General features: G+C 53.7%; 1 protein-coding gene across 1 annotated transcript in view; it reads right to left on the bottom strand.

The window, feature by feature from the left end:
- Positions 1–1,093: 1,093 nt before the first annotated feature.
- The window catches only part of DUOX1 (dual oxidase 1), a 33,479-nt gene continuing 6,816 nt past the window's right edge, over positions 1,094–27,756 (bottom strand). The window contains exons 8-34 of the mRNA XM_012766708.3: positions 27,623–27,689; positions 27,402–27,498; positions 26,136–26,226; positions 25,028–25,130; positions 24,586–24,758; positions 22,968–23,143; positions 22,648–22,766; positions 21,963–22,100; positions 21,157–21,270; positions 19,915–20,114; positions 19,120–19,305; positions 16,329–16,554; positions 15,956–16,049; positions 15,525–15,700; positions 13,597–13,666; positions 13,046–13,171; positions 12,278–12,456; positions 11,766–11,996; positions 10,770–10,869; positions 10,462–10,511; positions 8,879–9,006; positions 5,018–5,171; positions 4,387–4,619; positions 3,989–4,147; positions 2,697–2,852; positions 2,467–2,595; positions 1,094–1,870 (exon numbers count right to left, since the gene is read on the bottom strand). Of these exons, the coding sequence (XP_012622162.1) occupies positions 1,748–1,870; positions 2,467–2,595; positions 2,697–2,852; positions 3,989–4,147; positions 4,387–4,619; positions 5,018–5,171; positions 8,879–9,006; positions 10,462–10,511; positions 10,770–10,869; positions 11,766–11,996; positions 12,278–12,456; positions 13,046–13,171; positions 13,597–13,666; positions 15,525–15,700; positions 15,956–16,049; positions 16,329–16,554; positions 19,120–19,305; positions 19,915–20,114; positions 21,157–21,270; positions 21,963–22,100; positions 22,648–22,766; positions 22,968–23,143; positions 24,586–24,758; positions 25,028–25,130; positions 26,136–26,226; positions 27,402–27,498; positions 27,623–27,689 (3,798 nt within the window). The 3' untranslated portion in view covers positions 1,094–1,747. The remainder of the gene's footprint in view (positions 1,871–2,466; positions 2,596–2,696; positions 2,853–3,988; positions 4,148–4,386; positions 4,620–5,017; positions 5,172–8,878; positions 9,007–10,461; positions 10,512–10,769; positions 10,870–11,765; positions 11,997–12,277; positions 12,457–13,045; positions 13,172–13,596; positions 13,667–15,524; positions 15,701–15,955; positions 16,050–16,328; positions 16,555–19,119; positions 19,306–19,914; positions 20,115–21,156; positions 21,271–21,962; positions 22,101–22,647; positions 22,767–22,967; positions 23,144–24,585; positions 24,759–25,027; positions 25,131–26,135; positions 26,227–27,401; positions 27,499–27,622; positions 27,690–27,756) is intronic.

Genomic DNA, 27,756 nt, shown 5'->3' with positions numbered 1-27,756 from the left:
TGACTGACAAGTGTAGGCATTTTGTGGGGACAATAGAAAGGCTCACTTCAAATCGGGGGCTCTTTCGGAAATTCCCTCCTAGGGCCCGGAGGTGTGGCCTAAGCCTGTAATCCTAGCACTCTGGGAGGCCGAGGCAGGTGGATTGCTCAAAGTCAGGAGTTCCGAAACCAGCCTGAGAAAGAACAAGACCCCGTCTCTACTAAAAATAGAAAGAAATTAATTAGCCAGCTAAAAATATATAGAAAAAATTAGCCGGGCATGGTGGCGCATGCCTGTATTCCCAGCTACTCAGGAGGCTGAGGTAGAAGTATCGCTTAAGCCCAGGAGTTTGAGGTTGCTGTGAGCTAGGCTGATGCCACGGCACTCTGGCCCGGGCAACAGAGTGAGACTCTGTCTGAAAAGAAAGAAAGAAAGAGAGAGGAAGAGAAAGAGAGAAAGGAAAGAAAGGAAGGAAGGAAGGGAGGGAGGGAAAGGAAGGAAGGGAGGAAAGGAAGGAAGGGAGGGAAAGGAAGGAAGGGAGGGAGGAGAAAGAAAGAAAAGAAATTCCCTCTAGAGCGTTGTCCTATTTTTAAGTAGACGGGGAGAAATCCAGCCATTTTGCAGATGAGGAAAACAGGCTCAAAGAGGGTAGGTGATGTACTCATCTGTGTCCTCATTGCTTGGAAGAGCCATCTAGGTACAAGTGCCCACTTGTCCCATTGCTCAGAGAAGGGCTGGGAGTCACAGCAGTCCTGGAGGGAGTCAGGCTCTCTATAAGCTCTAGCTGTGCCCCACCCCCTCCCCTCTTCTCTTTGCCCAGCCCACCTCCTTCAGAAACCCCCACACTCTCTCTCTGCCCCTCCGGATCAGGCTTTCAGGCTTTGGAGGCCTCACACTAGGGTCCTCACAGAGAGGCCCACAGTCAGGAAGGACACCCCTGGGTCAGGGAAGGTGTCGTCAGCTGGGGCACCTGGCCTTGGTCTGGTTCCTTTACTTAGTGGATACTGGCAAGCTCAGAGAGGCGTCTGGACCAGCCTGGTGAGCCAGTTGGGTGAGTGGTTTCCTCTGTTGGTTCCCCACCCTGTCCTAGGGCAGAATAAAGAAACCCTGAAGGCAGAAAAGTGATTTATTTGTAAAGGAGACTACTGGAGCAGAGGGTGGAGGAGCACTGCATAGATAGGTCCCAGGCCAGGGTCTGACTACAGTACATGTCTAAAAACTTGGGAGAGAAGATAAATTGTGCTGTTAGATTGGGGTGCTGGGGGCATCTGTAAATTGCATGCCATTGGTCCAGCCTCTACCTCCTCAAGGCATTTGCTTATGACAGTGGGGAGGGGGTGTGGGGATACAGAGGGTTCTAAGATGCCAGCATCTGTGTTCCTACTTGATCCTTAGGCTCACAGCCCCCTACACACACAGGCACACACACATATACACGCACACACACACATGCACTACTTGGCAACTTGTCTTTTGGGGTTTTTCTTTTTAGCCTGGAAGAAGAGGCTGCACTTTGCCCCAAACCAATAACTTCCTTGCTTCCCAACCTCTAGTCCCTAGACAGTGCCCCCATTTCTCCAGGCTGAGACACATTCTGGACCTGGACCCTGAGCCCACACACAGTGACTAAACATGGCCGCCAGGACCAAGTTTGGGAGGTGGGAAGGGGCAGAAGGCTGATGCAGCCAGAAACAGGAAGTACAGTGGTGAGGTATGGCCCCAAACCTTTGCTCAGCGTGGCAGTGAGCAGAGCCCCTGGGCAGGGGGCCTAGAAGTTCTCATAATGATGGGAGAAATGAGTCCGGTCCTGCTTGTTGATGACCTGACAGGCCTTTTCCACATTCTTGGTCATGCCAGGGGGGCCGCAGCTAAACACCCCGATCTTCCGGACCTGTTGCAGGAGGAAGATATGAAGGCTAGCTTGTTGTTCAGAGGCAGAGCTAGCTCAGTGTTTATGTTAAAGACCAGCAAGAGCCCATGGTGAGGGCTCATTCAGTGCTCCCTACGGAGCTTGCTTTGTGCCATGCTTGGTAAGGGCTGGTTCAGTGTTTATAAGTCTAGCTCAGTTTGGTAAAGTGCTAGATCAGCATCTTCTAATAGAGGCTGGGTCAATCAATGTTCAAGTTGAGGGCTAGCCCAGTCTTTATGAGAGTAGTGCCTAGCCAAGTGCTCTGGTGAAGGTTAGCTCAGAGTCTAGGGGAGGGCTGGCTCAGTATTAATGGTGAGGGTAGCCCTCGGTTTTATTGAGCTCTTCCTTCTGGATGATGCATCGTGGCTCCAGAGGGGGCAAGTGCCTATTGCCTGCCTCCTCCCTGAGCACCTCTGGATGACCCCAACCTATCCTTCTCCATTCCATCACCTCACCAATCTCCCAGAGCATGGGTTCTCATCAGCAGCCGACTCCTTCCCTGATGGAGCAGGTTTGGGAGATTTGCTCAGACCCCAGGTGATAAAGGTGAACAGAACCTTGATTAGGGTGGGACTGACCTGTGGGTGGACCTCCTGCAGGGAGTTGAAGAAGGCCTCAAAGGGGGGGCGGCCAAAGTGGGTAACAGAGCGCAGGCCCGTGAACAGACTCCGGTTCAGCACCTTCTGGAAGTGCCGCTCGCAGATGTACTAGGGAAAGGGGGTGGAAGATAGTCCAGCCAGGTACAGCCAGGGTCAACTCCTAGTACAGACGGTGGCCCCCCTGCCCTGCCTGGCCAGCCCCGACATACCAGCATGGTGGTCCTGAGGTCGAACTTCTCGGCCAGCTGGGTGATGTAGATGTGCACAGACACCAGGTCCTGGCGGTCATTCTCCTCCACCTCCCGGATGATGTCAGCCAGCCACTCGAACTGCCGCTGGGTCCGAGTCACCCAGATGAAGTAGATCTGGGGACACACAGCTGGAGCTCAAGACCTATTCGACTCAGTCCTCCTAGGTCCCAGGGGTCCCCATAGCAACAGAACTCTTCTGACCTCAACCAGCTCGTGCCCCTCCCCAGAGAGCCCACGGAGATGGAGTGTGTGGGCCACAGGGCCAGGCTCTGAGGCCAGAGGCACTTCCAGGTGGAAGTGACAGCCCAAGGCTGTGTGAAAGGAAAGAGCTGAGGGGCCCTCGGGTGGGAAGCAGCTTTCCCTAGCTGGGCCTGTCCTGCCACTCCAGTGGGCCCTGCTCAGGCTGTGAGGACCAAGAGGCCGAGGGACATTTCACAGAGCAGCCTCAGGGAAGACCCAGCCAGCTGCCTGGGGCAGATGGGAATGGGCTCTAGAGAGACCAGGGGTTGGAAGCTGCCTTGTGGGGGAGCCCTCTCCCACTTCTGAGGGGGAGAAGCAGGGCTGTGTGGGTTAAGAAGCAGAGGCAGAGCTGGTGTGGGCAGAGGAGAGGAGGGGAGCTGTCACCCTCTGAGTGCTGACACCACATGGGCTGGGCCTCTGCCCGCCGCATTCCGGCACCCCTGACTCACCTACCAGGCCCAGGGAGGCGAGCAGGGGCCTGCCACCAGGTCTAGGCTGGGGTGAAGGGACCCAGTGTGGAGGGGCCTGCGGGCTTGGGCTGTGTTCCTGGGGCCAGCCCGGCCCACCGGCCCTGCCTTGTCACTTCCCCTCCTCTTCCACTTGGAAGGTGAGCCAGTTTCACCTGTGCCCCACCCCAAGTGTGCCCTTCCCTCTCCCAGCCCAATATGCTCCAAGTGCTGCTGGCCTGCTCTATAAGAGGGAATGGGTTTCTCATCCCCCTCCAACCCTGCCTGCAGGGACTCCCAGAAGCAAATCCTACATGGAACACCCCATAACTGAGGGAAGTGCCTTTGTAAACGAGGCAGGAGGCTGGAAGCATCAGCAAGCCACTTCTGTCCTTCGGGGTCTGGGGATATCCTGACACTTTCTCACCTGCCACCCACCTGGGTTTCAGGCCAACTTGCCCTTGCCCGGATCTGGGAGGCCAGGAACAGAGATAGGAGAGAGGGGCACGGATGGCACCGTGATCAGTAGGAAGGGGCCACGGGCTGGGGGAAGGGGATACTCACCTTCTTACAGAACACATGGCAGCTGACTGATGACTTGAAGACCAGGTCTTTGAGGATGGAGGCAAAGGGGGTGACTCCAATGCCCCCTCCCACCAGCACTGACACTTCAAACTTATGCCACTCCTGGTGGCCCTCTCCAAAGGGTCCATCGAGGTACAGCTGTAGGGAGGGCAGTGGGTTTGGGTTAAGCTTGGCCACCACCATAGTTCTGAAACCAGAAATGAGAGGCAGGGAAAGGTTTGTGGGGTGACGGGGAAAGGGGGGCTGTGGCATTATCTGGAACAACCAATCTCCAGATGGGGGAGGGGAGGAACACCGTGGGGAGTCTGGTGCTGCAGGGCCAAAGCCTGCTAAGGGGCAGTGCGAGCAGGTGGCACAGGTGGCCTGGGTCTGGGCACCTTCGGGTATCTGGCACATCTGTCACCCGTTGGGGGTGAGTAGATTTCCCTGAGGCGAGTGGTCCAGGGCCCTGCCGCCCGGATGTGCAGGCTGAGCGTGTCCTCATGGGGCGCGGAGGTCAGCGTGAAGGGGTGGTACTCGGTGGTCCCCAGAGCCAGGCAGGCGATCCGCACCCACTGCCCCGACTTGTACTCAAAGCCCTGGGGCCGCTGGAACCGCAGGTAAGTCACCCCTGGGGAGGGATGGTGGGTGGGAAGCTGCTGCCCTGAACCCAGCAACAATGTGGGTTGTTCCCACAATGCTCCAGAGAGTCCCCCCCCCCCACACACACACAGCCTCAGCTCTGCTTCTGGAATATGACAAGGGAAGGCTCCCCCCATCAGAAGCTCACCCTGAGGAGGGCTGGGCAGCCCTGGGGCTGGTGGCCAGCAGGGCAAGGGGCAGCCTGGCCTGGGCTTCCCCACTTTCTGTGATGAGAGCCTCAAGTCTCCTGACAAAGAGCTCTTATTGCCAGCTTCCTCGTCCCTACCACCTCAGGCCCAGCCACCTCACTGGGCCAGGCTCTGCCCCTGCCCTGTCATCTCCCTCAGTGCCACCAAGCTGGTCCCCTGACAGCCTCCAGGCTGGTACCTGACGGCAGCAGCTCCGCCTTCACCACGCTGATCTCTACCTTCTTCCGACTCAGGCTCACCAGCTTGTCCCCACCATAGATGAGTGCCGGGACCAGGAAGAAGATGTGGAAACGTGGCAGCTGGATCAGGGCAAAGCTGCCGTGGATGATGAGCTGGATAGAGGAGAGAGTTCGGCTCAGACACAGTGGCACCCACAACAGGGTATGAGGCCAGCTCAGGCTTTAGGCCCTGCATCCTTCCCTTCTGGTATAGCCAACCCCACCTCATTAAGGGACTATGCTCCTTCCAGGTTCCCAGACCTCGCTACTCCCAACTCCACCCTCCAAAGCATTCTACAAGGAATGAGACTATTTGCCAGCTCCTGACACCACCCTAGACCAAGCCATGTTGCCTCTCACCTGGACTCATGCAGCAAGACCTACTTCCACTGTTTAAAGTTCATTTTATCATGTCATCCCCAGCTTAAAAGGGTTAAGTGGCCTTCCCACTGCAGTACAATGCAGCACTCTGACCTCTTCCTGCCAGCCATCTCCCCGTCCCTGTCCCTGTTCCTCGAGCTTGGCAAGTCCTTTCTACTCCCAGACCTTTGCCCTTGCTGTTCCCCCTGCCTGGGATGCCCTTCCCCTGGTTGCTCCAGCTCATTTCTCAGGTCTCAGCAGAAACACCACCTCCACAGGCCTTCCCTCAGTCCTGTCCGTCACATCTGCCTGCTAACTCCCTCAGAGCATTTGTCATCATCCATAATTATTTGCTTGAAATAATTGTTATTATTTATTTACATGTAATAAATGCAATGTAAATTATTTATTTACATGTTTACTGTTGTCTCCCCCACTGGGCTGAAGAGGTGGGGACTATTTGCCACTATACTCCCAGCTGCTAGCAGTTTCCACCTGACACATGGTAGGCACTCAGTAACTGTTGGGGAAAGGAGTTTTTCCCAGCTGATCTCTCCCTTTGGAGGCTAAGAACACCTAACTTGTCCCCCCTTTCCATGAAATAACTGACAGGTATCATCCAGCTCTGGACCTTTCCCTAAAAAGCTTGTCTAATGTGGTCAGACACTACTTGGTCCCTTCTTCCCACTTGATTGCTCCTGAGTCTGGGTCAGTCTGGCTCCCACCTCCACCTCTCCTTAGGACCAGCCCACTGAAGGCTCACCCCAGCCCCACAAATGGCCAAACCCCAAGGTCTCCTTTCAGACTGTGTTCCCTTTCACTCTTGGCAGCCTGCGGCACTAGTGACCGCCCCATCTCGGCTACTTCTGCAACAGTGCTCTACTGGTTCTCCCTCTTTGTCTCTTGAGCCACTTGCTTTCCACCTCTTCCACTCACTCCATTCCTTCTGCCACCCCCAGTCATGGGTGTTGCCCAAGCCTGCTCTTCTCTTTCTATGCTCTGCCATGTGCTGTGGCCTCTCCACCGAGCCACACAGCTCCTCAGCATGTCCTGCCACCACCTGATGCCCTGTGGCCATCCATAGCTAGGACTGTCCCCTCTGCCCTGAGTATTGTATCACCATTCCCACCCCTGCACTGGTGCCCGCACCCTTCCTTCTACCTGGGTTGCTCTTCAGTTTCCACTCTGCCCTGTCAAAGCTTAGCTTATCCCTCCCAAAGTCTTGGCCCAAGTCCCATCTTCTCCCCGAAGTCTACCCTAACCAGTTTAGCCCAAGTGAAACACCTTTCGATAAGCTCCTATAACTTACTGTTTGGCACATCCCACTCAGCAATTACTCGTGTATTGCGTGTTAACTTGGTCATTTAATGCATGCGGCACTTATCTCTGCAGCAGATCCTAAGTTCCTGAGGTAGGGGTTAGAGTCTCCCCTTCCACTGCTGGGGCTCACACAGAGCTAGTATATAGTAGACCCTAATAGATATGTGTTAAACTGAACTCTTGTCCCTCATTCAGAAATGCCTTCCTCCAGCTGAGTATTCCCAAATTCTTGAAACTTTCCCCATGAGACTGACATAAACCTCTAAACCTCTCTGAGCTCTTCTCTGAACTGGCTCTGCTTTCCCCAAGCTCCTCTTTCATTGTGGAGTACACGCCCACCCCCAAGGCTTTCTGAGCATCCAACCAGGCTGAGTACAATGCCAGGGTGACCTCACACTTCTCTGTTTATACACCCCATTTTGTGTTGGCTTTAGTTTTAAACCACAAAGCTGCTGCAGATTCCTGGTTGGCTGAGGGGCCAGGGTGGTGGAGGCAGCCAGCCAGCTCAGCCTCTGGTGTGCTAGCCCTGCCCTCTGCAGCCTGGATCAGGGCCCTGGACATCCTTCCCCAGGGTCCGCTCTACACTGGGGTCCTTGTAACTTGTGCCCAAAGTCAACGGCCACACCTGGGATAAGTGGGAAGGAAGAGGATGCTTTTGCCCTGATCTCTCCTGAGGACAGATGCCCCCAAGCTGCCAGGCGAGGACCACCCAGCATAGAGGCCTGCGCCTCTCTGAGCCACTGACTTTCCTGCTGGCAGGAAGGGCAGCTTGGAATCCCAGTGATGCCCACAACCCAGAGCTAAGTCAGAAAGGGCTCGTGGTCTCAGGGAGCCAGGCTGGCGACTCTTCTGGGTGTCCCATCTCGTTCAAAGAAGCTGCTTTATCACACCAGGAAGAGGAACATCATCTCCACCCTGAACAGAAGCAGCATCCCAGGATGCTAGGGCTCCACCCATGACTGGGAGGATGAGGAGGGAGGGGTAAATTAGCCACAGCTTCCAAAGAAGGGAGAGATTTCTTTGGAAACAAACATCATCAGTGCTAGAAAACATCCTAAGCCAAAGCTGAGTAGTCATCTTCAGAACCGTGAAATGCTGAGCCACAGGCAAGATGAAATAGACCTTCTTACTTCTCAGTGAGGACAGAACTGCGCCTGAGAGGAAGCAGGTCAGACCACAGGAGCCAGCCTGACTAGGGCAAAGGTGTACTCTTTCTTTGTCTCAGGACAAAGGAGACACCTGTGTGCAGTTCTGCCTGCAGCCTGGAAATCAAAAGGGCAGCCATACAGGCTCTGGGCTCCTTGAATGCTGGCAGCCAAGCCATCAACTGGTGGAGGCAGCTGGGGCCTTGGGACATAGTTTAGCTTCCCAGCAAGGCCCTCAGAGTGCCCCTTGGGAAGCTGTGTTCATGAGTAAGGAAGGCAGACAGAGCCTTAACACAGGGACAGTGTCAGCTCAGGATGAGAAACCCAGGGGAGGGTGAAGGGAACAGGAGCAAGGAGGGAATGGGAAGGAAGGGAGGGAGGAGCCAAAGTTAAAGGAGAAGGGGTTAAGTAAAGTCATAAAAAGCCATTTCATCAGCAATCCAACTGAACACATTTTAGACAAGCTCATTTACTGTATAGATAGCACTTAGCTGGGTGGTGTGGCTAATGCCCCCCAAAGCAAGAGCAGAACAAAAGTGGTAGATAAGTTTTAAGATTTAAGATAAGTTTCTCTAAAGAAATTTTCATTTAGTTTCTCTAAAGAAACTTTCATTTCATTTAAGATAAGTTTCTCTAAAAAGGGTGATGCTCCCTTAGGTGCAGGCAGTCCACTCAGGAGCCAAAACCAGCCATCCAAAGTTGGGAAAGACTGGTTGGGCAGAGTGACGTGGGGGTGTCTGTGAGGATGCAGATCAGCCTTGCAGTGTTGCTACTGCAAAACCCACGCCGGGGAGGCAGTCTCCCGAGGGCGGCATGCTGGGGTTAGCCTACTGGAGAGCCCCTATATAATCTCTGTCTTCAAAGAGGGATGTCAAGAGGTGAAGACGATATTTGAAATAACTAAGGGGATGGAGAATTCGGGTCTCAACCTCCATGGCCTCCCTGGGAACGAGCTGCCTGTACCCTGCTGGCCTGGCTCACAGCCAGAGCCCTCACCAGGATGTAGAGCACGATGTAGAGGTGGTGGGTCAGCCAGAAGCCCCGGAAGCTGCAGCGGCGAAAGTGGTGGGAGGCGAAGACGTACATGATGGCCAGGACCAGGAGCAGCAGCACCCCCGTGAGGCCTGCAGAGTGAACATGGAAGGGGAGGGGCAGAGGAGCAGGGCCTTGTAGAGAGGCCTGTCCTGAGGCTTCCGGGGTCAGGGCCCGCCCTCCATTGCACTGCCCAAAGTGGGGGCAAGAAAGTCCCAGCATCCTCCTCTGTTCCTCGCCCCCCACACCTCTGATCACAGTACCTTTATTTCAACAGATCCTACTCATCCTTCATAGCCCTTGTCACCACGGTCATTTTTTACCTGTGTCATCATTTGTTTTGTGTCTGTCACTTTCCTGACTCTCAGGTCCACGAGAACAGGGACAGGGCTAGGTTAGTTCACCACTGAATCCCAGTGCCTAGTGCAAGGACCTGGCATACCAGCGCCCTTATATAAATGTGTGCTGAATGAATGAATGCACAGGGCATCCACTCTGGGTCCTTTGGGCCAGGCACTGGGAATTGCAGGTCCTGCCCTCATGGAGTCAAGGCTTGGTCCCTGCACTGCTCCACTTGCTGCCACGCCACACAGCATGAGTATTGGCACTGGCAGTGAGTTGGCAGGACTACACTGTCCCTGCTATCACCAGAGCCCCTGGGGTATAACCCCAAGTTGGTGGGAGGCTCCTCTTCTCACAGGGGATCCCAGGCTGCAGGTATACAGGAGGATACTACTGGAGCCAGGGCAGGGTGGGAGGACAGAGAATGGTCCCTCGGGTGATCAAGGAGAAAGGCAGAAATTAGGAAGATTAGAGCCCAGCAGTATGAAAACGCAAAGGTTAAGAAGGGATCTAACCAAAGCCTGTAAAGTCCTGAACGGAGAGGAGAGCATAAACACAGCCTTATCCACTAAATCCCAGTGTGCAGGAATTAGCAAGCACCCTCTGAAGTTCAAAGCAGATCGTTTTAGGATTAAAAAAAATAAAAAACCTATGTTGTGTTTCACAGAGAGGAGCTAGTATAGAAACTGTGTTACCCCAAGGAGGGAACAGACTGAAAATATAAATAGGTTCAAGAAGAGTTTGAATAGATTCACAGCTAATAGCTCTAAAAAGGGTGATTATAGGGAGTTAGGAATATGCCCCTAAACAGCCCTTGTCAAGACATGCTACAAGGAGCAGAGGCTTCTATCTGGCTTGACTAAGAACCTGATCCCTCCCCCATGCAGCTGGGGCACAATGTTCCTCAAAGCTACTGTCATGGCAGGGGTGTGTGTGCGTGTGTTGGGGCGAGCATGGAATGGAGGGTTCCCATTCCACCGGACTAGTCCAGAGTAGGCCAGGAACAAGCTAAGCTCCTGAGAGGAGGATTGGAATGCAGAGTAGCCGAAGTCTCCCACTGCCCAGGAGTGTCCAGGGCCAGAAGGCAGAGCCTGGCTCACTGTGAGAGCTAAGTGTATGTGTCTGGGCTGAGGCATGGCAGACAGAACCAGAGCCTTGAGCTCAGAGTCAGGCCTAGAGATTCACAGAGCAGGGAGGGCTCTCACCTGGTATGGTCTGGAAGAACCACCAGTAATACTTCTGGGGGAACTCAGATCTGTGTGGGAGGGACAGCAAGGAAGGATCCTGAGAGGAGTTCTCTGGGACTTCCAGAGAGGACTCTCCAGGGGAGGTACCCCAACCTAGCCACCAGTCTCTCCTTCTGCTGACTTGGGGTTGGGGGCCCAGGCTACACACTGTCTGCACCATAACCTGGAAGGTGACACTTTCCTCTGGGCCAAAAGAATTTGTTTCTTTCCACTCACAAGGAATCCTCCCATGACACACACATGCTCGTGCTCACACTCACGCTCACCCATCGTCATGGAAGAGGCCGGGGAAGAGGCAGGAGAGGACGCTGAGTGGGCTGATGGAAAACAGGAACACATTCACCACATGGCCCGCACTGTGCAAGACTGAAGAAGAGCAGATGGGGTGGTGAGCTGGGGACATCCCAGTGGGGTGCTTAACCTGTTTGGCCCAAGGTGGGGGACCCTGGCCAGATAGGGTTGGGGGCCTGAAGAAGGACCCTAGTGGGCTGGACTTCTGACCTCTAATCAACACCCTGGTCCTTCCCCAGGCCCCATTTAAACACCATCCATAACACAAGCACATGAGTCTGAAATCAATACCATTAGAAGTTCATTCCTTTGGTTTCTCTCACAGAGCCATATTTTAAAACACAAACACTGGGGAAAGATAACACATTATGTGCACCCTTTCTGGGGTGTTAGTAACTTGTCGGTATAGGCTGGTGAGGTACCCTGGCCAGTGTGGGAAGAGGCACCTGTGGGGCCGTCAGGGGCTCCCAGGCTCACTTCATGCCACTGCCCCGGCCAACTCCATCCTTACAAGGAAGACATCCAGACTCACATTAAAGTTAAGTGTAGACTGGGTGCGGTGACTCATGCCTGTGATCCTAGCACTCTGGGAGGCAGAGGCGGGAGGATTGCTCAAGGTCAGGAGTTTGAGACCAGCCTGAGCAAGAGCGAGACCCTGTCTCTACTATAAATAGAAATAAATTAGCCAAACAACTAAAAATAGAAAAAATTAGCCGGGCATGGTGGCACATGCCTGTAGTCCTAGCTACTCAGGAGGCTGAGGCAGGAGGATCGCTTGAGCCCAGGAGTTTGAGGTTGCTGTGAGCTAGGCTGACGCCACAGCACTCTAGCCCGGGCAACAGAGTGAGACCCTGTCTCACACACACACACAAAAAGTTAAGTGCAGGCGCAGAGGAGGGGCTCTCAGAGGAGGGGAAGCCAGCAGCGGGTGGGAGGACACGGAGAGAATCCCGGGGACACCCGGGCCCTGCCTGTGAGGACGACGGCAGTGGCGGCGATGAGGCGGTGGAAGTCCACGGCGGCGTCGAAGGGTATGTAGCGGTTGAGGAAGGTCTCCCGCAGGAAGGTGATGAGGTTGCGGCACATGGTGAGCAGGATGTAGGAGAACATGAAGGAGATGCTGGCGGCCGTGCCCCGCGACAGGATGATGCCCACGCGGGTGGTGTCCGTGATGCCCTGGTGGTGCGCCGCAAAGGCGTAGTCTGCGGAGGGCCCGGGCAGGCGAGGGGGTCAGCGCAGGGGCAGGAGCGCCGGCCACCAACCGCAGGCCTGGCCGGCCGCCGCCCACCACAGGCCTCCCCGCACGGTCTTCACTCAAGCAGGCTCCGCTCACCCGGTCGCCGGAGCAGCCCCCCGTAGGCCCCGCCCCCGAGACTGTCACTCATCGCAGGCCCCGCCCCGTGGCTGTCCTTCACTCCCAGTAGGCCCCGCACCGCCAGGACTACCGCTTATGCCCGGGCTTGCGGTAAGTGCTGTCACTCACAGTAGGCCCTCTCCAGGAACAAGCCCCCGGCGACGGCGTAGAACACGGCCACGCAGCCGATGTGGCGCCGGTGGTTCTCCACGAAACGCTTGAACTGCTGGACCGTCTGGTGGCGACGGCTGCGCTGAAACTTCTCGCGGTGCGCCTCGGTGAACAGCAGGGGCTGGAACGATGTCACCCTGGGAGACAGGAAGCCTTAGGTCTGGGCTTCTGTGGGACCCAAAGCTTAGGAACAGCGAGAGAAGGGCACTGCTTCCAAGGAAGGGGTGCCAAGTGACTCAGGGTAAAGCAGGGTTCAGACCCCAAAGGCTGTACTGCACTCCATAAGGGGACTGTCAACGGAGGGACGGAGGAATGACCTGCTGAGGGGTCATTTCACCCCAGGGAATGCATTCCATCTACCCCAGTCTCCATTCACACTCAGATAGCCCCTCCCCTCCCAGTGTGTAGCTCTCAACTCACACTGGGCCCCTTATTCAGCCTTTAATGGAAATTCAAGGGACACCTCCTCCACGAAGGCTTCTGTGACCTCCCAGGCACAGGTGACAGTTCCTTGAGTTCGGAAGCCCACTGCTCTTACCAGTATTATAACATTCATCAGTGGGACATTGTGATTATCCGTGTGCCAGACTATCTATCAGACTGTGATGTGCTTAGGCAGGAACTCTTCATCCTGCCTGCACCTGCAGTGCTCAGCATAGTTCCAAGTGACGGATGTGTGTCGCTGAAGGGTTGGATGAAAGGGCTTAAGGGAAAGGGCAGGCATACTTCTTGCCAAACCGCCGCCGAATCTCCTGGGGAGGGTCTGTGTCCATGAGGCACTTCGGTGTTGGTGGTGTCCACTCAGTCTCAACCTTGCTGCGGGAACAGCGGGCACTCACCCTGGGAGAGGGACTAGGACAGGAATGGCAAGAAATAGCACATTGGCCATCCCAGCCACTTGGTCCCCCACTGCCCCTGGTCTGCCTCCAAACCCACTCTGCCACGGAAGGATCAGAGCTCTCAGCAAGGAGATGGCTGGATCCTCACAGAGACCCAGTGAGAGAGTGAGCCAGATCCTGGGGGTCCCAGCCAAGGCCACTGAACATGCCTGTGCCCTTCACCAGGGCGTGTGGCCCAGGCAGGGAATGAATGCTGAAATCCTGCAGGCCCTCTGCTTACCCTGGTGCGGGGATGTGTCTGCCTGGGGGAGGGGGGGCTTTTTCTAATTTGTATGAAGGCACTGCATGGGTTAGTGGTGGCCCCGATCCCAGACATTCCGGGGAGAGAAATGGCAACTCCCCATCCACTCCTTCCAATATTCCCAGACAGAGGATTACCAGATCTTCTCCTGGCTGATATAGGAGGCTCGCCGGCAGAGGTCCTTGATGACTTCAGGCACTTCTACACCTGCAACGCAGAGCTGAGCTAGGGAGAAGCTCAGGGCCCAGATGCACAAGACCCCCACCTTCCCATGTTCAGACACTGTAGAGGGTCCCAGTCCAGTGCAGGCTCTGCCTCTGTGTGCCCCAGCCTCAGCCCTTATCCCCAGTGAAAGCTAGAGCCAGCCATAGGTGGGCAGGGAGAAGGCCTGAAACAAAGTTGGCCAAGCAGTCTTCCCTAAGAATGCCTTCAGTCCCACCCCTGGACTCAGGCTTACAGGGGGTAGAGTTCAGGAACTATATGTTCCCTGCCTGCTAAGCCAGTTCTGCCACAAAATCTCTGCTTAACATCCTTCAGCTTAAAACCTCCAAGAATTAAATGTAGAATCTAGGTGGTAGATCTATGGAAGATCACACCAAAATTCTTTTTACTTTTCTGTGTTTGAAAATGTTCATAGGAAAATATTGTGGAGGGGGGGGGACCCTCCCAGGAGCCACCCTGTTGTTCCTGTCAGGCTGAGCATGGAGGGCAGGGCAGGACTGAGCTGCACATCCAGGTTCGTACAGGTGGACTGGGAATCTCCAGGTTACTTTCAAGTGCCAGACCAAGCCTGAAGACGACCCTAGTCTATAGCCAAGGCCAAAAGTAAGTTGAACTGAATGAAATCAGAGTGTTTAAAACAAAGAATAGACTTCTGTACTATCAAATGGTTCAGCAAACAGCAAATGTGGCAAAGTGGGAACAAACGGCAAATCTATGTGAAAGATGAAAGGATGTTTCTTTGTACTATTCTTGTTCCTTTTCTGCAGACTTAAAATCTTTCAAAATAAAATCTGGAGGAAACAATGAAGTACAACAACATTTAAAAGCAAAATGAAACAATTCTCCATGCTAACTTTCTACTTAATCCTTAAAATCCCCAAGCCTGGTCCTACCCTCCACCCCAGGTGCTGGATGTCCCTGGCACTCTGTGGCCTGGACTTACTTCCAGGCACCTCCCTTGCCCCTGCCCTCAGGCCCAAGTGCCTGCTGCCCAGGCTGCCTGGGAAAGACAAAGAGTACTGGGTCTCCTCTCCACAGCCCTACTTAACCCCAGGGGAAGCTCTGATCAGAGGCTCACCTGCATCTCGTCTAACTTGCCCCTCTTGCCACTGAGGCTGCTCAGCCCACCCCTGCTTATAATCCTGGGAGGGGCTGGGTTTGGTCTCAACATGCCCCAGGAACAATCCATACCAGCTGAGAGCAGGCCACAGACAGACCCCCTCCCTGCCCTCCTGCCCCTTTTTCACTTTGATACCAGCCCCCACCCACTGGAGTCAGCCATGGGCCTGGCAGGAAGTAGGGGAAAGGGCAACAGTACTGAGTCTTCATGTACTCAGCAAATGCTTACTGAGCACTCAGCCAGCAAACAGAGTGGCAACATAACACGAGAGCTATCACCCCACCCGCCACAACCAGATGGCCCAACTGGTGGAGCTGTGGCCTAGGAGACACTGTCTCCCCCCTGCCTGGGCACCAGGCACAGGTGGTTTTGGCAGGGAGCCAGGGGCAGTAGAGTTCCAGCCACCATCCCCTACCCCATCCCGATCCTACATGCCCCACCAGCAGGGCTGCATTATGACTTTCATAGGCCCTAGGTATTTTCGCCTTCTTGGGCCCCTTCCTTCATAAAAATAAAATAATAATTAAAAAATTATATTTTATAATTGTTATGAAAAATATAATTCAGGTTGGATATATTATTACATATTCATTATTATTATATTCTTTTTTACTTCTGATTTTAAAAGAAACGAAAACATTTCTGTGGACACCTAAAAGTATGTGGGCATTGTGCCTACTGTGCCTAACAGATGAGTCAGCCCTGCCTACCGGGCTGCCCCACCTTTGACGCAGAGCTGTGTGAAGCGGAGCTCACTGTCGTGGTCCCGCAGCATGAAGTGAAAGTCCTCCCACGTCAGCTCCTCCTTGTCCTGGAAGCCCGACTCCCGGAACAGGGATTCCACCACCTCGGCCAGCTGGGCCTTGGGCAGGCAGTTGTTAGAGATCTCTATGAAGGACCTGGGATTGGGGCAGGGTTGCCATCAGGCCCTGACACAGGGCCCACTGACCATCCCACTAGGCCTTGAGTGCCTAGGTGGAAGGGCCCCAGCTGGCCAAACCCCAAGCTCCCTGCTGATTATAACAGTCTCTGGGCATGTGGGTAAGGAGGAGGCCCCTGATTACCTTTATCCTTCTGCTCGCTCCTTCACATCCCCCTGTTTCCCCTGGCAGTCCCTGGCCTGGCCCACTCTCCTGGCTGTCCCAGAGACCAACCTCAGCATCCTGATGAACTCGTCCTTGGAAATGAGACCGTTCCCATCGAAGTCATACATGCGGAACATAAGGCGAGACTTCTCCTCAGGGGAGCCTAGGAGATGGATGATTCCATGAGGAAAGCCCCAGCCTGACTGCCCAAAACCCCAGGCTGGCCAGAAGGGGCCCCACACCCGTGTGATGACCCACTGCTAGACACAGCAAGAGGTCGCTCTGCTTCCTGACCCCTGCCTGGGCACTCCCACATGTCTGCCAAGGCTGGAGACCTGGCCCCAGTGCTTCCCCACCTCTGGCAGGTTAACCAGACTCCAAGCCTCAGTCCCCACCCCTGTCCAACCTCTCATATCTGGACGATCATTCCCTCCTCCCTCACCTTTCATGAAGACCACCAGGATGTCCAGGAACTCCCGGAAGGACAGGTAGCCATTGCCATCCTTGTCGGCCAGAGAGAACATGGACTCCACAAACATGTCTTGGGGCTTGAGGCCCAGGGACTCGGCAAACTCAGCCCTGCTCAGCTCGCACGTCAGGGCCTCCTGCACCTTCTGGGACGAGTCCAGGGGCAGGGTCCCTGCGTCCGCCTGGTTGATGTCCAGCACCTGCACTTGGGCAGCAGCAGAGGGAGAAAGAAAAGGAGACAAGGCTTCCTTGACTTGAAGGCCAGTTGAGCCTTGTAGGAGCCATCTTTTGAGGTGTCTGCCCAAGAAGCCCCTCCTCTAGGCAGCCCCATGGTGGTCCCTGGGGCCATGTTTGTTCTACAGAGTCCTGGCCCTCTGCCTTAGCTGACTGGATAGGGAGCACACTTGGAACTAAGAGGTCCTGAGTCTGTCTTGACCTGAGCACACGAAAACTCAGAAGGTGTGGACCACCCTGTTCCTCCAAGTGCTCAGAGATACAGAGACAGCGTAAGGCAGAGGCACAGGGAAAACAGAGGTAGCCTAAGAAAGGAATGGTCTTGTTTGCTGACAGCTTTCCCTTTCCCAGTCCCTCCCAGGCCAAGCTGAAGTCCTCCCTTAGGAATTCCTAAAATATCTCTGTATCCTGATTGTTGACTGACACTTTGTTAATGCTAGCTTAAGCAGGTTCCTCTTACTTACATCTAAAAGGGCTGTAACTAAGACAAAGCTTCAGCTGGGTTGAGGAAAAGTTGGGTTTGGGAAAGGCGAGTTCTCTTTATTTTTACTTATTTATTTTATCTTTTTTTTTTTTTTTTTTTTTGAGACAGAGTCTCACTCTGTTGCCTGGGCTAGGGTGCCATGGCATCAGCCTAGCTCACAGCAACCTCAAACTCCTGGGTTCAAGCGATCCTTCTGCCTCAGCCTCCTGAGTAGCTGGGACTACAGGCATGCGCCACCATGCCCGGCTAATTTTTTCCATATATGTTTAACTGTCCAATTAACTTCTTTCTATTTTTGGTAGAGATGGGGTCTCGCTCTTGCTCAGGCTGGTCTCGAACTCCTGAGCTCAAACGATCCTCCCGCCTTGGGCTCCCAATGTGCTAGGATTACAGGCATGAGCCACCGTGCCTGGCTGGGAGTTCACTTTACAGCCATCTCCAGCCAACCGAAGGGCGGCCCCAGCCTAAGAGAGGAGACCTCGAGGAAGCAGGCAGGCCACAGGCCACAGTACTCGTTTTTCCTGCATGTCAACTGGGGTGCCTAGTCCAAGCCTGGTGATGGTGTCATGAGGTAAACCTTGCAGCTTCAAACAAGATGCTTTATCGGAAAGAGCCTGGGGCTGGAGGCAAGAGACCTGGGTTCATGTCCCAACCCTGCCACCTGCTTGCTGCATGACCTCAGGCAAGTCTCTTCAGTTGTCTGGGATTCATTTCCTCACCTGCCCTACTTATCTCACGGGGTTATTGTGAGATCAACAAGAGAGGCTGTGTGGAAAATATTCTGGAGGCTGAATGCACTGTGCAAACATGAGGGACTGACAGCCACCCCAAGATATAGCAGCCCCCTCATCTCCCAGAACAGGGAGTCCCTTAACCCTGATGGATCCTGAACTGAGTCTTGCCTGGGCCAGGGGCAAGGAGTCAACCCAGCTGACAGTTCCTCTCTTCTTGTACATACTCAAGTTCAACTTGTAAAGAGGATTAATTGACTTTAAAATGAAATGCCTTAAATGTCAGAGGACATAGTAGCTTCCCTCATGAATCCTCCCTCCAGCCAGCCAACCCCTGCTTCTTCTCAAATATTTTTTGCCCTTCCATGGAGCACCTCTGTTTAGTTCTTCCTATTCCTTTCTTCTGAGCCAGAACTTTCCAACTTCGAGTCATTGCCAAATCTCACCTCCATCACAGCCTTACGCCAGGCTGAAGGCTCACAATCTTTTCTGAGCTCCTAGACCACCTATATCCTGGATCACTTTGGTAGCTCTCATTCCTCACCAGTTATCTTCCTTTCTATCTTTCTCTCCATGTCCCACTGTCTTCCCAGTGAGGGCACCATACTTTCTCTTTCTTTCTTTCCTTTTATTTAGAGGTGGGGTCGCTCTGCCGCCCAGGCTGGAGTGCAGTGGTGTGATCATAGCTCACTGCAGCCTTGAATTCCTGGGCTCAAGTGATTCTCCTGCCTGGGCCTCCTGAGTCACTGTGTGTTTATCTTTTGTCTACCGTGTTTCTCCACTCTACTGTTCTGCTCCCAGGCTGCCTTTATTTTCATGCCAAATGTGGACACAAGTCTCTGCATTTTTCTTCCTATCTTGTTTCCCCACATCTGCCAATAGCTCTCAGAAGTCTGCAAGGTGGACATCAATTGTCCCATGGAGGCCTCTGGCAGCCGCACTCCCGCAGGGAGGGGTGAACATGACTCTCACAGCGCCCACACTGCCTGTCTCGCCCGGGGTCCCTGCAACCTTTCGAGGAGGTTGAGAAGAGTGAGGGCGGAAAGCCTGGGCAGCCCCGAGGAGAGCAAGCAGTGGCACACACAGACGAGCCCGTTCCTGGGCATCGCCACCCTGAAGTCTCACAGCCAGGGGCAGGATTGGGATGGGAGCAGGGCCATCTCCTCACAGTAAGGTCTGGTGACTTGCCCCAAATTGCGATTGAGTTGATTATTAGCTGAGAACACTGGGCCTCTGCCGTCCCCTGGAGTCACCCCATGGCCTCACGCAAGTAAGGCCACCAGAGCACAAGGACAGATCTGGTCCCCTGTACACACCTGGGAGAAAAGGTGCCTGAAAAAGGTCTCCAGGAGGTGGCTCCGCTGCTCCCGGGTCACAGCTGCCCTCATCAGCTCCTGCTCGCGCAGCTCCCACTCCTGGAAGCCCAGCCCACTCTCCTTCAGAGCAGCCCGGATGCTTTCCACCAGCGCCTGCCGCTCCTCCTCCAGGTTAAACAGCAGCACCTGCCAGGGCAGTGGGAGCAAGAGCAACCTTTGCTGAGGTCTCCCAAGGCCAGGCGCTTTACATGGATCATGTGAAAGGGGCTGCCCGAATGGCCTTGCAGAAGACACTGTATCTCCTTTGACAGAAGAGGAAAGGGGCTCAGTGTGCAAAGTCAGTCTTTCCTCGATTCCGTATGGAGAAAGGAAGGGAAGGCAGGGAGGCCAAAAGACGGAGGGAACTGTGAGCCAGGCAGAGTCAGAGCCCAAGATCAGCCTCTGATGTAGCTTGCTTCCAGAATCTCTAAAAATTCACTAGATCCTGAAATAAGGGGACAGGGAAGAGAGCCTAGGTTTTTCCAAGGATGCCTAGCTAGGACCTGCCAGGTGTCCTTGGAAAAGGAGGAGACAGAGAGGCTGTGTCTGCAGAGTAAGGAGAGACTGGAGGGCATGGCATCCTGCAGGCCCAGAGTGGGACAGAGATGTCTGAGCCTCTCTCTCTATCAGGTGCTCCAGCAGCCAGGGAGTAGACGCCAGAAACCCTGTCTCCTGGCCCAGTGCTCTTTCCCCTCCTCCTGGCTGCCTCCCTGGCTATGGCTGTGGACAAGAAGCCAGGGGCCAGCTGGGACATACCAGGTCATACTCCTTGGGGATTTTGAGCAGCAGTGTGCGGCGTCCACGGTTGTTGGACAGGATGAGGTTGACCTGCTGTGGTGGCCGTAGCTGGATGGTGCGGAGCTCAGTGAGCCTGCCATCTAACACCCGGATCTGCCCAGGCTGTAGGTGCACAAGCACGGGCCGACATGGCTCCTTGCGGCCCTGCCATTCCAAAGCTGGGGAGAGAGAAATGGGGCCGGGTCAACTGGGGCCTGCCACAGGCACACTGGGAGGAAGAGGGCTGGCTCAGGGCTGAAATTAGATCAAGGCCTCTACCACTCATTGTCCCCTTCTGGGGTACTGAGGGTCTTCCCCTCCCAGACAGTCCTGCTGTGCCTCTAGCCCATGAGAAGAAGAGTAACTATCATTTCCTGAATGTTTACTATGTGTTCTCCACCATACACCAAGTGCTTTGCATGAACTATTTCATTTAGTCATAAACCTAGGAGGTAGGTGGGATTATTATTCCTATTATACAGATAAGAAGAAATAGGTTTAAAGAAATTAAAAAATCTGGCCAGGCGCGGTGGCTCACACCTGTAATCCTAGCACTCTGGGAGGCCAAGGCAGGCGTATCACTCAAGGTCAGGAGTCCAAAACCAGCCTGAGCAAGAGTGAGACCCTGTCTCTACTAAAAATGGAAACAAATTAATTGGCCAACTAAAAATATATAGAAAAAAAATATTAGCCGGACATGGTGGCGCATGCCTGTAGTCTCAGCTACTCGGGAGGCTGAGGCATGAGGATTGTTTGAGCCCAGGAGTTTGAGGTTTCTGTGAGCTAGGCTGATGCCACGGCACTCTAGCCCAGGCAACAGAGTGAGACTCTGTCTCAAAAAAAAAAAGAAAGAAAAGAAAGAAATTAAAAAATCTGCCTAAGGCCCAGTGGTCCATAGTGCTAGAACCAAGATTCCAATCTCAGTTTAACTTTGGACCTTCATTAGCTACTTCTCTGTTGCCTGGAATTCCACAAATCAGCAGTTCTCGGGGATTCTCCAGTTCAAGCAACTCTATGAAATCCAGGCAGGGTCTCATGACTCCTCATGAGGAGCTATGGGGGTTGGAGCACAGCAGGCTCGACTTCTACCTAAAGCTGCTGTGCTCTTCCCACCCGCCCTGGCCTTGCCTACCGCCCTGGGAAAGGCTGCTGGGATGGAGGTGGTGGCTGCAGTCCTGAGCCATGTCCTCTCCACCACCACCCTGCCAGCCTCAGGCCCACCTTCCACGCCCTCCACCAGCTTCTCGCACATGATGCTCTGGCGATCCTGGCTCTGGAGCCTCTTGAAATTCCTCATCCGGAGCCGGGCAACAATCCAGGCACTGAGCAGGCTCACTGGGAGGGCAGAGACAGGAGGGTACTCAGGGGGAAGTGGGAGACCGGGGGGATGGAAGCAGCTCCTTTCTCAGCTCCATTCCTTGGAAAGACCCTCTGTTTTCCCCACCTCCCAAGTCTGTCTGCTCAATTGTTTCAAATTCTGAAGGTGCCTGGGGGACTGCTTTGCATCCTCTGGGGAGCTTTGGGTAGCATCTAAGATGCCTGCCCTGCCTCCCCTGCTTCTACCACTAAGGTCCCTTCCCAGCCAGAGATTAAGTCCCTTGTGCCAGACTCACCCTGCCAGGCTGCCGGTCAATGCACATACAACCTTGCCAAAGACTAAGTCCCAACCAACCAAGCCCTTGCCCCAGTGCCTACATCTGCCCCAGTCCTGGTTCTCAAGCAAGGATTTGCCTCTGACAGTCCCTCGGGCCCAGGTTCCTGCAAATGGCTATGGATTGTGAACTCTCCATGGCTCTTGGCTCTTGGCCAACCTGAGCCCTGGGGAATCCCAGGAGAACAGGGAGGCAATTCTCCCTGGGGCTGACATCTCTGCAGGTCAGACATTTTTCCTGTCCCTTCCTTATTAACATTTCTTTCATCTACCCCAGGAGACAGTAGTACTCTGTGTGGTTTGTTGTCATAAATGGGACCACCCCAAACCCTAGCTTGCACTGCTCACCCAGCCCCACTCTGCCCATCACTTTTACCCAGAGGGAAGCAGCAGAGGACCACGATGGTAACCCCAAAGCCAAATCCACTGCCCTCAAAATAGTTCCGGATGACAAGGGGAGCACAGGTTGGCAGGCCCTCAGTGCTGAGCTGTCTTGGCTGTGGGCAGGGGTCTCCTGGGGAGGCAGAGGAAGCCAGAGTCCTGGGTGCTGGGCCACAGGCTCTGGCACAGGATCACTGAGGAGGATAGAGTAGCAGAAAGGGACTGGGGGTGCTTGGGTAGCAGAGGGAAAGGAGCTGCCTTGAGTAACAAGCAGGATCATAAATGAGCCTCAACCTCCATCTCTCCTTCTCATGCACATGTGCACACCACCCAGAGCACTCCCCTCATCACCGCTATGAAGCTGGGACAGCTCACTGCACTCAGCCCTCCTAATGTTGCACTCAGCCCCAACAACATGCCAGCCGAATTCGAACCTCTTCACCAGGTCTGTCTGAGTCTTAGTCCTGCCCTCACTTGGGCACCTCCTGGAGTTGTGTAGAGGAGGACCTACACAGCTGCAAGTGGCAGCCCTGGCATGCAGAACCAAAGTTCCCAAGGGCAGAACCACAGCTCGCTCCCCCCTTGGAGGCTGCCATCCAGCCACACTGAGCCAAGCCCATGGCTGAGGAAGGACGCAGCTCCTGACCCAGCACCCCTCCAGCCCCCACTTGGTCACTCACCTGCAAGCCAGTAAAAGACATTGGGCTGCAGTGCACTGGGGTTCGTGTTGGTAACAGCCACTAGAACGTCCCATAGGGAAGTGTTTCTGATCTCTGCGATCTCCTGCTCAGAGAACAGCCTGGGGTGGGAGAGGTGGGGAGCAGTTGTGGCGGGAGAGAGATGCAGGCCACCAAGCCCAGGGGCCCAGATGAAGAAAGAGACCCAGAGAGCTTGGGGAGAGAATTACGGGCCCCTGGGGTCTGTCTAAGGCCAGGAAGAAGGTCTGGGCCCAGGCTGCGGTGGAGTCTGAGGTGGGGGCAGGGGCCCAGGCAGGCCTCACCCATTCCTGGTGTTCTCAAACCAGTAACGGTCACCATCTCGCAGCCGCACAAACTGGTCAAGGACAATGGTGCTGAACAGGGCTCCAGGGTCCCCATGGCTCTCCAGGAGGCCCCCTGGGAGCAGCTCTAGCCGGGACAGGTCCTGATTGTACAGGGCAGCTGTGGCTTTCAGCACCTGGAACCAAGAAGGGGCAGGAGTGAGTGAGAGGATCTGGCACACCCCCCCCCCCCCCGTTGGGCAAAGAGGTTGCTCCCAGGGATTAGCCCCAGGGATAATAATAATAAGTGACAGTAACAATAACTCACTCCTATATAGTGCTTACTATGCCCCAGGCACTGCTCTGAGCACTTTACATGCATTAACTCATTTACAGGAACCCTCTCGCAGATTCAGTTGTCTATTTTATAAGGTTGGAGTAAAACAGCCAATCCTCTTTGTAACTTGTTCTTGAAAAGGTATGAAGTTGAAGGGGCAAAATCGGAATGTGCAGAAGTTGAATGTGGAGTGATGTGTTATAAAAGGTTTCTATTCTTTAGAGCTAAAAAAAAGTCTTAAAAAGTCAAATCCCTGACTATACATTGCCTTTTAGAGACAATCTTCAACAATTTTCTACCTGACCTTTACTTTAGTTCTTTTCTCCACAATCTAAATAAGCACTTGACCAGCTTAATTCCACTGAGGCCCAGTTAAAGCTAAAGATTTGCTACTTTTCGTATGCCTGGTGATTCCTATCTTTATATTGACTTTATTTTTCTTTTTTTTTTTTTTTTTTTTTTTTTTTTTGAGACAGAGTCTCACTCTGTTGCCCAGGCTAGAGTGCCATGGCATCAGCTTAGCTTACAGCAACCTCATACTCCTGGGCTCAAGCAATCCCCTTCTGCCTCAGCCTCCCAAGTAGCTGGGACTACAGGCATGCCCTACGCTCTTGCTCAGGCTGGTTTCTAACTCCTGACCTTGAGCGATCCACCCCTGCCTCGGCCTCCCAGAGTGCTAAGATTACAGGCGTCAACCACTGCTCCCAGCTTTTATATTGACTTTATAAAGTTTACAAGCCCCTTGCACATATCATTTATTTATTGGCCTTCCAATTCTCCACTTTCCAATAATTTTATGAAATAGTAAAGTCAAAATGCAATAAAATAGGCACACAATTGTAGAAACACTGCTGTGCCAAGATGGTGAGGCAGCCCAAACTGGTCTGCTGGCTAGCAGGCAATGCCACCTGCCCAGGTGATGGTTCAGGATGTAACAGCTGATTCCTGAAAGGCAGCTTGAACATCAGTGCAAAAAAGCACAATTTGTTCCTAAGTCGAGGACCTTCAGTACCCTCTTGGGGGTGTTGGAAAGAGTAAATAAGATAGTTTAGTAAGTGCCTGGCATGCAACAGATGCTCAATAAATGTTGCTGGAGCTGAAAGATCAGAGTCCGAAGCCAAATCCTGTTGGTCTGGTAATCTCCATCCTGGTGTGTAATTTGAGAAAAGCAGCCCAGGTGAGCTCTGCCCCTCTCGTTAGGTGCTTGTCTCTGGTGCTCATGTCTCACTGCCCCTCTTCCATGTCTCGGGACTATGTGCCCTGGTCCTCCCACCCTGCCCTTAGGTCCTGAGCCCTCCTCACAGTGTCATCGCTCCAGGAGAGTGCAGGGTTGATGTCCTGCCAGCGGGTAATGGGAGGCAGGCCCAGCGCTGCCCTGGCCTTGGTGTAAGAGGGCAGGCCCAGATCACGGCCTCGCTGCAGGCAGCTGGCCAGGTGGTCTGTGCGGGAAAACTTCAGTGGCCCAGGCCAGAAATCTGGGGATGAGATACCAGAGAGTCTGAGGGAGCTCAGGGCCACCATAGCAGTCTGTAACCTAGGCAGGCCCCAGGCTCTAACCAGCCTCAGGGGACTTGAGCCACACAGAGGGAGCCATGGTCAGTGGGTCAGAAGCTCTCTCAGCAGTGAGTACAGTGCAGGCTCCCAGCCCTGGGCACCCCTCCATGCCTGGCTGTGGATAATGTCCCATTGAACCTCCTCCTAGGGGCCAGGGATCCACAACCTGCAGGGACAGCCTCAGCCTCACCTCGAACATCCTCAACCACCACATGGTCCTCTCGCTCGGCAATCTGGGAGGCCATGCCCAGCAGCAGTGCATCCACATCTTCGGCGCTCTGTAGGTTTGGGTGCTTTGGGAGTTGGGAGGGGGGAGCAGTGTGGCTAATGGGGCCGGAAGTTGGGCAGCCAGACTCCCTCTATCCCATTGTCCATGTCCCCTGAGCCCACCCAGGCCTGCTATTTGCTCCCAAACTGACGGGCCATTCCTCCCCTGCAGGTCGATTCCCCACACAGGGTGAGTGACGTCCCCACCCAAAGTCCACGCTGCCTGAGACAGAACTCTACAAGCACAAGAGACCTTAAAATTTTGTTTCTCACTTAGGAGACTTGGCAATGCGTTTGACAAAGGCACTAGAAGATCTAGGTCTTGGTCCTTGCTCTGTTACTGACCAGCCGTGTGACCTTGGGCAAGTCATAGGACCTCTCTGGACTCAGTTTCCTCCCCTTAATAACAAGGGACTCAGATTAGAAAGACCAGGAGGCTTCTTTCACCTCAGCTCCCTGATTCTTATTCTATGCCTTCCTCTTTTCTCTTCCTCCTCCCTCCCTTCCCTTCTCATAAACACTCTACACAAAGTATCTGATTTTGATTTAAATTAATGGTCAGTACTCTTCACCTATGTTGGCCTGGTTTGGATGGACAGACAACCCCTGATAATCTCTCAGAATCCCTCTCTCTCCTCCCGCCCCCCTTACACATTTACATGCTGCCCTCCTGCATGTGTCTAACTGGGAAGTTTCCTTGGGAGTGGGGGATGACTGGGATATTCCAAGGCCTACAGGTAACCCAGGGCTGTCAAGAGAGAGGAAAAACCTACGAGGGAGCAATGAATACAGAACTACACCTGCACAGGCCCCACTGTCTCTCCCACAGCCCTGACGAAGGGGTGGCAGATTGACTTTTGACCATGTACAGCTAGCTGGTCATCTCAGACATTTGTCAGGGACGTGCCTGAGGTGTCCCAGGCTGCCCCCATCACCCCAGCCCCCCATTCCAGCTGCCTACCTTTACCACACACTCTCGGACACACACACACACACACGCACACGCACACACACGTGCACCTAGCCCTGACCTCTCGGCTCCAGTAGCTATTGCAGACTCGGAGAGCTCTGGAGATGCTTGAGTTCTGATTGATGATCCCCTGGAAGTGGCAGCTGGCATTTCTGAAATGCAAGGAGCAGGGGAGTGTTGGCTGAGGCCACAGGGTCCTAATGTCAGGCATCAGCTCTGGTCCCCGAGGCTGTAGCCAGGGGCCCCAGGCCATCACCTCTCTGAGGTGGTGTGTGGTCAGGCCACCTGACCTTCGTAGATCCTAGACAATCTGACTTTCCATAGCTAGTGCACTCTCTGGTGCATGAGCTAGAGCTCTCTCTCTCTCTCTAAATATATAAATATAATTTATATATATATAAATTTTAAACGATTTTTAAATTGTTCTTTTGAAAGTACTTGTCTATGGATGACTCAATTCTCTATTATTTCTTGGCCATCATCAGGCATACCTAGAGATTACTCCAGAGTAAGAAAAACTAATCTATGAGTAATTTCACATTATAAAGCAATTGTAGGCTGGGCGTGGTGTCTCATGCCTGTAATTCTAGCACTCTGGGAGGCTGAGGCGGTTGAATAGCTCAAGGTCAAGAGTTCAAGACCAGCCTGAGCAAGAGCAAGACCCCATCTCTACTAAAAGTAGAAAGAAATTAATTGGACAACTGAAAAATATATAGAAAAAATTAGCTGGGCATGGTGGCACATGCCTGTAGTCTCAGCTACTCAGGAGGCTGAGGCAGAAGGATTGCTTGAGCCCAGGAGTTTGAGGTTGCTGTGAGCTAGGCTGATGCCATGGCACTCTAGCTGGGGCAACAAAGTGAGACTCTGTCTCAAAAAATAAATAAACAAATAAATAAATAAAGCAATTGTAAAAAATTACTTTGGAGCCAATATTTTTCTTCAGATTGCATGCATTTGTAGAACTGTTCCCAAAAGCTTATAAGCCCCAGGCCCTGTGTTTATGGCTAAAATGCTCCCAGTGCAATGTCAAGATCTGAGCTTTAGACCTGTGGGTTTTGTGACACCCTCTGAACCTTAATTACTTGGTCTTTAATTGGGGGATAATATCAACATTGTCTTAAGGAGAATGGATGTAAAAGTGCTTAAAAACCAAAATAATGTATCTTTTAAAAACAATGATTGTTTTTCTTCACGACTCTATTCACAGTTCCCCCAGGGGAATAGGGACACTCTTGACTGATAATTCAGTCCTGAGGGCTCCTGAGGGCAGATTTTTCTCAATAGACTACCACATCCCTCCCAACACGCATTTGAGCCCCTCCGGCACCTCATGTAGACGCCAGGGGGCACCATGGTGGAGAGGAACTGCTCAGAGGCCACCACGAACTCCGGGGAGATGCTGGGGTCCAGAAACGGCCGGTATCCTGGGGGAAGCGGAGAACACAGGACAGAAGAATTCAGCCTTTAAACCACCCAACCTACTCCCCACCGCACACCCCAAAAAAACCCTCCCGAAAGCCCTCACATCCTCCCTGCCCATCCCCGCACCTGCGTACGCCGGGGGCGTTTTCGTTTTCGGCAGGAAGCTGGGCAGCCACTCATACAGAGCGATGTTCTGAGGGTCAGAGAGGGGGACGCGAGGCGCACGTTGGAGCCGGCGGGGCCTCCATGGATCTGAGCCC

This window comes from Microcebus murinus, chromosome 6, assembly GCF_040939455.1.
Source record: "Microcebus murinus isolate Inina chromosome 6, M.murinus_Inina_mat1.0, whole genome shotgun sequence".
Taxonomy (NCBI): Eukaryota; Metazoa; Chordata; class Mammalia; order Primates; family Cheirogaleidae; genus Microcebus; species Microcebus murinus.
This window is presented reverse-complemented; position numbering and strand designations above follow the sequence as displayed.